Below are 12,172 nucleotides of genomic sequence, written 5' to 3'. Positions count from 1 at the left end.
CTTGCGCTATTGCTCTGTCCCGTTCGTGAGCGAACACTCGCTTTTTCTGCCGGACGGGTGGGGTTGAGGGGTTCACGTTCAGCTTGTGCACAATGACAGAGGGATCGATCCCGGGCTTGTCTTCGTGGTTCCATGCGAAAATGTCTTGGTTCCTCCTGAGGAATGTTGTGAGGGCCTGGCGCACCGGCTGGCAGGCCAATGTTCCTATTCTAGTCGTCCACTCTGGTTTTGATTCGTCGAGCGTTATCTCCTCCAACTCTTCGACCGGTTCTGCGACTGTCCGCTACTCTTCTACGCACATTGTCTGATGATGATCTTCCATTTCTAGCATGGCAATGTAGCATTCTCGGGCCGTTACCTGATTCCCTCGCAATTCCCCGATCCCATAGTTCGTTGGGAACTTGATCATCATGTGGTATGTTGATGTTGCTGCTTTCCACGAGTTTAGTGTGGGTCGTCCGAGAATACCATTGTAAGTAGATGAATAGTCCGCCACGAGGAACATTACATTCCTAGTGAGTTCTTGCGGGTAATCGCCCATTGTTACCGGGAGTGTGATGGAGCCTATTGGGAATACCCTTGTCCCTCCAAAACCGACAAGTGGAGCACTCGTCGGTATCAATCGTGCTTTGTCTATCCCCATTTGCTGGAATGCTGGATAGTATAGAATGTCTGCTGAGCTGCCGTTGTCGATTAGTACTCGGTGGACGTTGTAGTTCCCCACGCGTATGCTGACAACCAGCGTGTCGTCATGTGGATGATGGAGTCTCCTTGCGTCTTCTTCAGTGAATCCGATGATAGGGCTTTCCACCCGTGCGGTATTAGGCGTAGAGCCTATTAGATGGATGTTCAGGACCGATCTGAGGTACATTTTTCGAGCTTTTTTGGAAGAACCAGTAGCCGCGGTCCCTCCCACGATCATCCTTATGTCTCTGATGGGGGGTCTAGAACGCTCGTTATCCCGTCGGGGGGCCAGCTTTCGACGATTGGGATCCTCTCTCTCTTTGTTGACGAATTTCTGTAACTTCCCTTGTCTAATGAGGGCTTCAATCTGCTGCTTCAGGTTGTAGCAATTGGCTGTGTCGTGGCCGTGATCTCGGTGGAAACGAAAATATTTGTCTTGCGGCCGTTTTCTTGGGTCGCTCTTTAGTTTCCCCGGGAACGTCAGCGTTTCCTCGTCTTTGATTTGCATCAAAACTTGGTCAATCAGGGTGTTTAGAGGGGTGAAACTTGTGAACCTTCCTCCCAGGGGCTTAGGGCGCCTTTTGTCCCTTCTGTCTCCTGTCCTTGGTCTTTTCTGCCCTTGATCCTGACGCATGTCCGCCTGCCGCTCCCTCTTTCTGGGCTTTTCCTCCCTTGCTAGTAGCGCGTCTTCCACGTTCATGTACTTGGTGGTCTTGTAGAGTACCTCTGACATGGTTTTGGGGTCGTTTTTGTATAGGGAAAAAAAAAACTTGCCCTTTCGCAACTCGTTCGTGAAAGCCGTCACCTGTATTTTGTCGTCGGCTTCATCGATCGAGAGCGCTTCCTTATTGAAGCGGGTTATATAGGATCTTAATGTCTCGTCCTCTCTCTGTCTGATGCTCATTAAGCATGCCGTGGATTTCTTGTACCTGTGTCCCCCTATAAAGTGCAAGGTGAACTGAGCACTCAATTCTTTGAAAGTGCTGATGGAGTTCGGCGTCAGCCGACTGAACCAAATTCTTGTGGGACCCTTCAGTGTGGTTGGGAAGGCCCTACAGATGATTTCGTCCGGTACCCCTTGTAGATGCATCAAGGTCTTGAACGTCTCTAGGTGGTCTAGGGGATCCTTGACCTCATCATAACTCTCTATCTGTGGCATCCGAAACTTGTGTGGTAGGGGAAAAGAATTGACGGGGCCAGTGAATGGAGAGTCAGTCCGGTTCACTAGGTCGTCCAGGTCGCTGGACACTCGTCCCTTTAGGGCGTTCATCATGACCTCCATCTGTTCTTTCATCACCTGCATCTCCGCGAACATAGGCGGAGGAGTTGCATCCATAAGGGATGGAAGGCTCGTGTTCTGTCGTTCTGGCCTGCTTGGGGCGTTGCTCCCTTCAGGCCCTTCTCGGTCTCTTTGCATGGCGCTGGTACCTTCCTGATCCTCCCTCCAGTTGTTGGGTGCTGTGTTTCTTTGACGCAACTGTTCTTCTAGGCCATGATTTTGTTTGGTGAGGCGCTCCACAGCTGCAGTGAGAGTCCGAACCTGTCTTTCGAGTGCGGTTGTGGGTAGTTCCTCTCCTTGGATGTCGTTGGTTGTTGCCATCGAGCGAGTGAGCACCATGAAACCCTTTTGTCTCAGGGATGAAGCAACGTCTGACTACTTTCTTCTCACGTTTTCCCACAAACAGTGCCAACTGATGAAGCTGAGAAATTCACCAGTAAGTCACACGATGCCTTCACGCTCGAACGTAAACCTACACAATACAAAGAAGAAAACCTGTCAAAGGGCACCGGTGTGGTGCCGGCCAAATACCCTCCGAAGGTTAAGTCAGAAAGTATTCATAACTCTAGAGTGCTAGAGAGAGTAAATAATGCGTACCTCTATTGGTGAGAGTATTGGGGCTTTTATAGTAGTCGAAAGTTTCTCCTCTTAGACTTGGTATCCAAGTCTTTTCCTTGTAGAAGTCTTCTTTTTTTAGAGTCCGAAACGTGGTGGACAGATCTTCTCCTTATAGGGAAGATCTTCACCAATACATGAGAATTCTAAAGTCCAAGTTGCGCAAGGACTCTTCTTTGGGCTTTACGAAATTGGGCCAAAGTGTTCCCACTAAGGGGCCCAACAGGCTCATGGCCAACCAGCCCACCTTTATTGCCTCTGTCCACATCAGGTCCGTCTACTTAAGGCCTTGTGTAAATAACGGGCTCGTCTATTCTTTAGTTCGCGGACCATAGTTAGCCCGTACACTCACTCTAGGCATCCTAGCGCGTATTTTCTCCCTTTCAGATTTGAAGCAAGAGATATCACTCAAAAACTACCAGAACTCAGGCTAAACGTACCTGGCAATGACCACACAAGAATGTGGAGCAAAACCAAAGCTCTTGCATGAAGAACCATTTGGGTTAGAGATTTTAGCAGCATGACTATTGACATGAAATAAGATGCAAAGGACATGAAATTACACCCAAAAAGAATTAGATTGTAACATCTTTTGCTTGTAGAAGCATCAAAGTGTGTACATACGAAAAACAACTCATTTGGATGATATGATAACAGGAATGAAAGTATGGCTAATCGGTGCTAAAAGATGTAAGGCCAAATCTGTAACACAAGTCCAGTATGTTAATCTTGGGCATAAAACAAGAATAAGAAAAGGGTAGTTCCTTGCATTTTCCAAGAAGAACATGCCTGTTTTTCGTTTTCTTTTGGCCAAGAAAAACTGCAACCTTTTTGTTATGTTACCCCAACTTTTTATTTTTCAAATTGTCAATCGCGGAGTCAATGTAGGCCACAATCCTTGCTATAGTTTCTACTTTCAGATTTTTTTTATAATGAAAGTAATTTATACGCCATGATTGATTTTAAGAAAAACTGATTAAGTTGTTAAACTAAGTAATTATGTAACAGAGCAGTGTTGGCCACATTCCTGGAAAGGACCACGTCTAGATTTGCTTTGTTTTTCTGTAGAGCAGTCGTGTGTTGGGCCAAGCTGCTGTAGATGTCAAATTTAAATTTTAGAATTGGACATAGGCTAAACTAAAAACAGATGGCTCGCAATATATTTCAAGACAAAGTTGAGCCATAAACTAGTTTGTAGCCAATGACTATAATTCCCACTAAAAAAATTAACATAATTACATATCTTGAAAATATTCTTAACTCGCATGTCAAATTTCATGTGAATTAGATGTTATTTACTATTTGATTTATAAACTTATTTTTAATTACGAATAATTTTAAATTGTAAAATCTTAAAATTTAAATATTTGATTGATGACATAACTATTAATCTTTCATTTTGTGAAAATTTTGCAAGCATGAAATATATAAAAAGAAAACGCAATCCTAATCGTGGATTTGTCAAAATTCATGATGTAGAACAAACCGCAATGGCCGTCCTGGACTCCCATGTGCACTTGAAATCATCGTGCAAGGCAAAAAAAACACTAGCAGAAATCATGGGTCTCGAAGTCGGAATCGCATGAAATTTGGCCGGTTGAAGCGAAACGGCCCTCTAAGCAATAGTTACCACTTTGGCACGAGGTACCCCCTTAAAATGGCGAATTCCTTCATTTAGGATTCGAAAACTGTGATTTTGCCGTTTATAGTAATTTTTGTTTCCTTAATAACTTTTTGCTCAAAAGTCCAAAATAAGGTCTCACTTGTTTTGGGACAACCCTTAAGGTCAATAATTTATAATTTTGCATTTAACTGGATTTTTTACATTAAAGATTTAAAATTTGGATTTTACACCATAATGTTTGGGGGTGTTTAAATTTTACACCTTAATATTTTAGAATTTGGATTTTACCCCCTATATTTCAAGAGTGATTGGATTTTATTCCCTAAAGTTTGGGAGTGTTTGAATTTTACACCCCTAAAGTTTCAGAATTTTGGTACGTAAAATCCAAACATTTTCAAACTTTAGGGGGTAAAATCCAAAATTTAAAACTTCAAAGTGTAAAATCCAAATACCCTCCCCTCAAACTTAAAGACTGCAATTTGCAATTCACAATTTTTATTTTAAAGTTTTGTTTTTGTTAAGATTTTTGAGTCGAGTAGTTGCTAATTAGGTTAGGCTAATTAAAAGGGAATGGGTCTAAGTTTTCGAAAGAGGGAAGCACAATTCTAAAAAGAAAAGAAAAGAAAAAAAAAAATATATATATATAACCAATAAATTTTTTTTTTTTTGGGCTGGAAGGATCCAAATTTTTTTTTTTTCCTTTTTTTCTTTGGCCCGGGGCCGCTTAGGTCCGTCCCTTCGTCCATGTTTAGCAAGAAAACGCAGGCGCAAAGAGCCGTACGTATAACCACTTAGAAAGAGACATGTTGAAACAAAATCCTTTCCAGGAAATTTCAGATTAGAAAATAGATCACTTTCATTAATTCTTGGAGCTTCAAAGAATATATATAAATTGAAGCCAAGTCAAAACTACTAGATTAAGTAATTTTCCAAAAGTGGTTGCTGAGTCTAATTTTCCAAGTCATTGCACCCTCAAGAACGCTAGTGGAGACTCCAAAGCATGGAACACGAAGTCAATAAACAATGCTGTCAAATTAATGCATTTAAACGAAATTTCTATGAGCTTGTCCAATAATTGCGTGAATGCATACACTGAAAGGACGGTTGGTTTCGTGCAATTTGGGTGGACGATATGTCTCCACCAATTGTTTTCTTTTGTACCTAGAAGATAAATTAGGAATTCCATACACTAGAAGATAAATTTAAAAAAAAAAAAAAAAAAAAAAAGAAGCTGTACACGGTGCACAAAGCAATAAACAATAACCAAGCACAACGTTTTGGAAAATGGAAAACCAATGAAGAATTCTTTCAAAGAAAAACCACTCCAGTATCCAATTGCATAAAAAATTCACTGGAAGAACCAATTACGATAGTCTACTTGAAAAACATTTATACAACTAGTCTCTCTTTGTAACCTCAACAAATGTCCGGTTTCCCCTTCCCACTGCAGTGGCTCCAAGCCTCCAAAACCTCTAGAATCCTTATTTTTTTTTTAATTCTTATTTCATGGGATAAATATAACAAAAAGACAGTGAAGGGCAGAAAAAATATTACAATTAGAAAACGTAACCCAAATAACGTTTGGGACAGCAAATATGTTACAAATATATCGAAATGTGAAAGCTACACTTTTTATATCATGCTTCAATTGGTCTCTGCAATTTCTAGCTCAACAATTTCATTTGAGCTACTTGCAATAGCAATTTCAGATTGCATCAATATCTCAGAGTCATTTTTGATGCCATATCTCTCCCCAAAAGTACTTCTTGTATAGATGTCAATTGAGCTGCTTGCAATAGCAATTTCAGGTTGCATCAATGTCTCAGAGCCATTTGTGATGCCATCTCTCTCCCCAAATGTACTTATTGTATTGTACACTTCAAGCATTGTTGGCCTTTGACTAGGGAAGGGGTTAAGACAGGTACATGCAATTCTTAGTAACTCAAAGATTTCACCATCGAATCTTCTGCCAATCAGAGAATTATCAATAACACTATAAATATCAGATGAATTGCTCAAAATGTGAGTTATCCAATCAAACAAACTCCCATTAAAACCATATGAAGAACTATTAATTTTAGTGGGTTCCTTTCTTGTAATTAGCTCAAGAAGCAAAATTCCAAAGTCATAGACATCCCTTTTAACAAAACCCAACACCCATACCCCACTGTCTACAAAAGACCTATTTCTTGTGTCGATGACATTTGAATTCATGAACATTAACCCTCCAGAACTTGATATTTTTGCCCCCCAAAAATTTGATATCTTGGGCTCAAAATTCGTATCTAATAAGATAGAGTTTGAACCCAAGTTGAGATGAACCACTCGGAAGTCATACTTATGGTGAAGCCATGCTAGGCCTCTTGCTATCCCAATCGCAATTTTAGTCCTTAAAGGCCATTCCAAGATCTTATCCTTGAGTTCTCCTTCTCCTACATGTAGCCAATCATAAAGGTTGCCATGCAATATATATTTGTACACTAGAATTTTCTCATTCTGTTCACTGCAATATCCCAAGAGGGGAACCAAGTTATCATGTCTCAATATACCTAGAGCTGATAGCTCAGATAGGAATTGTGTCTCATATGATTGACAATTATTTAACCTCTTAACTGCAAGAGACCAGCAATTTGGAATCACTGCCTTGTACATCATCCCAATCTTTCCCATTCCAATGACATTGTTTGTGTTGAAATAGCCAGTCGCCTCACTAATTTCTATAAAGCTCATTCTAGTAACCATTCTCTCCATCTGAGACATCTGTGGATCAAATCATTTGCAATTTTTGCATTAGTGCTAATCAGAATTTATATAACAAATTTAACACAGTTGTTTCTTTTAAGTGGTTGTATGAACAGTATACTCATGACAAATTGAGGAGAAAGTATCTCATTGGAGATCATTTCATGGAGGTGGTATATTGTATAACAGTTGCATACAATACACCTCTCACATACAGATGCGTCCCATTCTTGCAGGGTCTATGCCCATGTGAGAGGAACATTATTTGCAAGTATTAAACAAGTAATAAATCTCATCTCATGAGGCACCCCTCTCGTATTTGGTTCTTCCCTAAATATCTATGGCACCCGAATGTGAGAGGGGCTCTCTTAACATAATTTTTCAAACGGCGAGAAGAAGAAAGTAATTAATGTTGAATTGAAAGGATCTAGAATATGCAAGTAAAGCTTTCTCTGTGATAGTGTAAGAGGGCTTCTTTGATATTTTTAACATTGTTTTGGATTGTAATTAGGAGACAAATATATTTGTCATTTTTTCTTTTGAAAATAGTCTATTGCAATCATGTATTGGACAAAAAAAAAAAAAAAAACGTGAAGATGGAAACAAACAGGCTCTAAGAGATTACCATCATGTTCTTGCTTCTTTCATCAGTGGAACACCATCGGGTTCCTGCTTTCATTAATTTCTTGTTCTTCTTGGTTATTGCCTTCTTCACAAGCAATATTGGCGTATTACGAAACATGACAACTACCACCGTGACCATAGCGACAATCCAGCCTACCAAAAATCCTTCTTTGCATAGAACAATAAACTTCTTAGGAGAAGGTTTGCAAGGTTCCAACGGAGCCCCACAAAGTCCCAGATTATTTGCATAGCTCTCTGCAGGAATGGTATGACCGGAAAACACAGGCACCGGCCCTGATAAGAGATTGTTAGCAACACTAAAATTTCTGAGTCTCTGAAGCTGGTTAATTTCTGGAGGGATAAATCCTGTTAGCTGATTGTTGTCAAGTCGAAGGAAATTTAGATAGGTGCAATTCACTATGCTCTTAGGGATTTCACCAGCAAAATTGTTGGATGAGAGATCAAGGGAGGTCACGAACTCGAGCAACATAGATATGTCAGATGGTATGGTGCCTGAGAGCTCATTACCTGACAAGTCCAGACCAGTTATCGATGTGCAGTTCTTGATTTCCCGTGGAAAGTGGCCCTTTAGCCCCATTTCGACAGCCGGATATTTAGTACCTTGCTTTCGTCAGATTGCCAGTAGTCGACCCCAACAAATTTACATATGAAACCTTCTGTGTTGTTGTTGAAATCCCATGATTTGAAGTAGTTGTAAGGGTCTTCTAGTGACTCTTTAATCGACCTCAAGCAGAAGATATCAGTCTCTGTGCCATTGCTTATTTCAAGAGTGTCCAGAAATGACCAAGCAAATATGTGAAGTAGAGCAACGACGAGTTTGGCACTATGAGCCATTTGCTTGTGAGTGTTTAGTAAACTAGATTACTCAGAGGTAGAAAGCATTGTACGTAACTAGTTATAGAGAAATATCGAAACAATCATTTTCAAGAAATTTCAAACTGGAAAATTGATAACACGTGTTAATTGTTTAATTCTCAAAAATTTGGTTTGGAAGAAATGGCTGAAATTTGAGCATTTTCGTTTTGGAGGACTGAGCCAAGTTTTTTGGAGGAACGTACAAAACGTAATTGCTGAGTCAGAAGTCAAAAAAACAAAAAGAAATTACTGATTCTATTTTCCAAGTCATGCAACCGTAAAGAATGGCCAGAATATGTAAGTCGAAGTTAATGCCCCTTCAGCTCATTGAAAACGAAATCAATAAACAATTCTCAGTCATATTAGTCATTTAAACTAAACTTCTATGATATTATCCAATAATCGTCTGAATGCTTAAAAATGACCAAGCAAATATGCGAAATAGACCAGAGCCGGCTCAACAATTTTGGGGGTTGTTGATGGCCTAAGGCGAAAATTTTAAGTAAAGTCCCTTTTATATTTAAATATTAATTAAATAATATTTATTGAATTTTTTTTTTATTTAAAATTTTATTTAAAATTTATTTTTCTTACTTTTTGAGATGCAAAATTACTATTTAAGTTTTCGTATTTGAGTTCTTCAAACATTTGTAATTAAAGATTAAAATTTAATTTAAATATATAAAAATAAAACCTAGTTATTACAACTTTTTTTTTTATCCTTTGACCACTTTATATCATATACATCAAATTATCAATAAATTAATATGACTATAATACAAATAGGTTGATATGACATACATTAAATTATCAATTGGTGTGATAACTTATAATAATAATAATAATTGGTAGATTAAAAGTAAAAGAGACGGTATAGTGGGTGGAATAGTGTGTGCCTGTGCGTGTATAGTGTAACAATCAATGGCCGACTTAGTGAGTAGTCTTTACAGTGATAGTGTGTGGGGCCTTTGGGCCGGCTGGTTGTGCTGTGCTACAGTGCAAATATGCAGTGTGAAGTGTGCAATGCAGTCAGCAGGCCGGATTGAGATAGGTGTAATACCCCCTATGCAATAGCAATGAATGGTTGAGATGGAAATAAACTTTGCATTACTCATTTTAAAACAGACTCAAGATGAGCTACTAGCCAAAACGGAAACTAGACATAACTTTCCAACTATATAGTTAGTAGGCAATGTTTGCAAACTATATTTTTTACTAGCATCTCGAGTTTAAAAGACTTGATTTAAGATCTATAAATCAAGTCTTTAAGAGTCGATTTTCATGTTCTGATTGAGTCTGAGTTGACATTTTTTCCACGTGGTGTCCACCTTAAAAACGAGACTTAGAAACTTGATTTATAAGGCCAGACCCAAACACAAATATAAAAAAGAACAACACTAACAAAGAAATCAGAAGATGAGAAGTATTAGCCCATAAGAGCAACTACATCAGTTCGGTTTTGATAATGAAATTTGAGCATTTTCGTTTTGGAGGATTGAGCCAAGGTTTTTGGAGGAACGTACAAAACGTAATTGCTGAGTCAGAAGTCAAAAAAACAAAAAGAAATTGCTGATTCTATTTTCCAAGTCATGCAACTGTAAAGAATGGCCAGAGTATGTAAGTCGAAGTTAACGCCCTTCAGCTCATTGAAAACGAAATCAATAAACAATTCTCAGTCATATTAGTCATTTAAACTAAACTTCTATGATATTATCCAATAATTGTCCGAGTGCTTAAAAATGACCAAGCAAATATGTGAACTAGGCCAGGGCCGGCTCAACAACTTGGGGGTTGTTGACGGCCTAAGGCAAAAATTTTAAGGAGAAGCATTTTTTATATTTAAATATTAATTAAATAATATTTATTGAATTTTTTATTTTTTATTTAAAATCTATTTTTCTTAATTTCTGAGATTCAAAATTACTAATTAAGTTTTTGTATTTGAGTTCCTCCAATATTTATAATTAAAAATTATAATTTAATTTAAAATATAGAATAATAAAACCTTATTATTACAACTTTTTTTTTGCTTTGACCACTTTATATCATATACATCAAATTTTAATTAAATAATATTTATTGAATTTTTTATTTTTTATTTAAAATCTATTTTTCTTAATTTTTGAGATTCAAAATGACTAATTAAGTTTTTGTATTTGAGTTCCTCCAATATTTATAATTAAAAATTATAATTTAATTTAAAATATAGAATAATAAAACCTTATTATTACAACTTTTTTTTATGTTTTGACCACTTTATATCATATACATCAAATTATCAATAAATTAGTATGACTAATACAAATAGGTTGTTATGATATACATTAAATTATCAATTGGTGTGATAACTTATAATAATAATTGATAAATTAAAAGTAAAGGGTAGTGTGTGCCTATGCGTGTATAGTGTAACAGTGGCTGACTTAGTCTATTTTCCAAAAATTGATAATTTGATTAAGTCAAAACTACTAGATTAAGTAATTTTCCAAAAGTGGTTGCTTAGTCTATTTTTCCAAGTCATTGCACCGTCAAGAACGCTAGTTGAGACTCCAGAGCATGGAACACGAAGTCAATAAACAATGCTTTAAAATTAATGCATGTAAACGAAATTTCTTTGAGCTTGTCCAACAATCTGTTGGTTTCGTGCAATTTGGGTGGAGGATATGTCCCCACAAATTGTTTTCTTTTGTTCCTATTCGTACTTATCCTCGAAGTTTTTAATCAACAGAACTTTGTAGGCAGAGTTTAGTTTATTGGAAAGGGGTTTTATGTTGAATCCTTTTTGTGATTTATAATGTTGAAAAAATCTTATTTAATACCAAATGAAAAAATTCTATTTTCACCTCAAATAATAATATAGCGGATTTATTGATATATCACAAAAATTTATTGGGAATTCCATGCACAAGAAATTTTTTTATTTTTTTTTTAAGTTGTACCCAGTGAATAAAGCAATAAACAATAACCAAGCACAACATTTTGGCAAATGGAAAACAAATGAAGAATTCTTTCAAAGAAAAACCACTCCAGTATCCAATTGCATAGAAAATTCACTGGAAGAACCAATTACAATAGTCTACTGGAAAAATATTTATACAACTAGTCTCTCTTTGTTACCTCAACAAATGTCTGGTTTCTCCTTCACGCTGCAGTGGCTCCAAAACCTCTAGAATCCTTATTTTTTTAATTCTTATTTCAGGGGATAAAGATAACAAAAAGACAGTGAAGGGCAGAAAAACTAACAAGAGAAAACTTACCATTTAAGAGGGTCTTCCAAGAATCTGTAATAGATTTTGAAGAAGCTAAGAAATTCACCAAGGAGTCACACGATGCCTTCGCACTCGAACGTAAACCTACACAATACAAAGAAGAAAACCTATCAAATGGCACCGGTGTGGTGCCGGCCAAATACCCTCCGAAGGTTAAGTCAGAAAGTATTCACAACTCTAAAGTGCTAGGAAGAGTAAATAATGCGTACTTCTATTGGTGAGAGTATTGGGGCTTTTATAGTAGTCGAAAGTTTTTCCTCTTAGACTTGGTATCCAAGTCTTTTCCTTGTAGAAGTCTTCTTTTTTTAGAGTCCGAAACGTGGTGGACAGATCTTCTCCTTATAGGGAAGATCTTCACCAATACATGAGAATTCTAGAGTCCAAGTTGCGCAAGGACTCTTCTTAGAGTCCAAGTTCCCACTAAGGGGCCTAGCAAGCTTATGGCCAACCAGCCCACCT

At 37.6% G+C, this 12,172-nt stretch overlaps 1 protein-coding gene across 1 annotated transcript; it reads right to left on the bottom strand.

Annotated features, from left to right (window-relative positions):
* Positions 1-5,455: 5,455 nt before the first annotated feature.
* Positions 5,456-8,648, bottom strand: LOC112033496 (probably inactive leucine-rich repeat receptor-like protein kinase At5g48380). The gene is given in 3 exon segments (XM_024066272.2): positions 5,456-6,962; positions 7,570-8,171; positions 8,174-8,648. Coding segments are annotated over 3 exon segments (1,968 nt in total). The 5' UTR covers positions 8,424-8,648; the 3' UTR covers positions 5,456-5,846.
* Between the last annotated feature and the right edge of the window lie 3,524 nt (positions 8,649-12,172).

The sequence above is a fragment of the Quercus suber genome, unplaced genomic scaffold, assembly GCF_002906115.3.
Source record: "Quercus suber isolate HL8 unplaced genomic scaffold, Cork oak 2.0 scaffold_315, whole genome shotgun sequence".
Taxonomy (NCBI): Eukaryota; Viridiplantae; Streptophyta; class Magnoliopsida; order Fagales; family Fagaceae; genus Quercus; species Quercus suber.
Note: the sequence above shows the minus strand (reverse complement) of the source record. Positions and strands in the feature narration are given on the sequence as shown.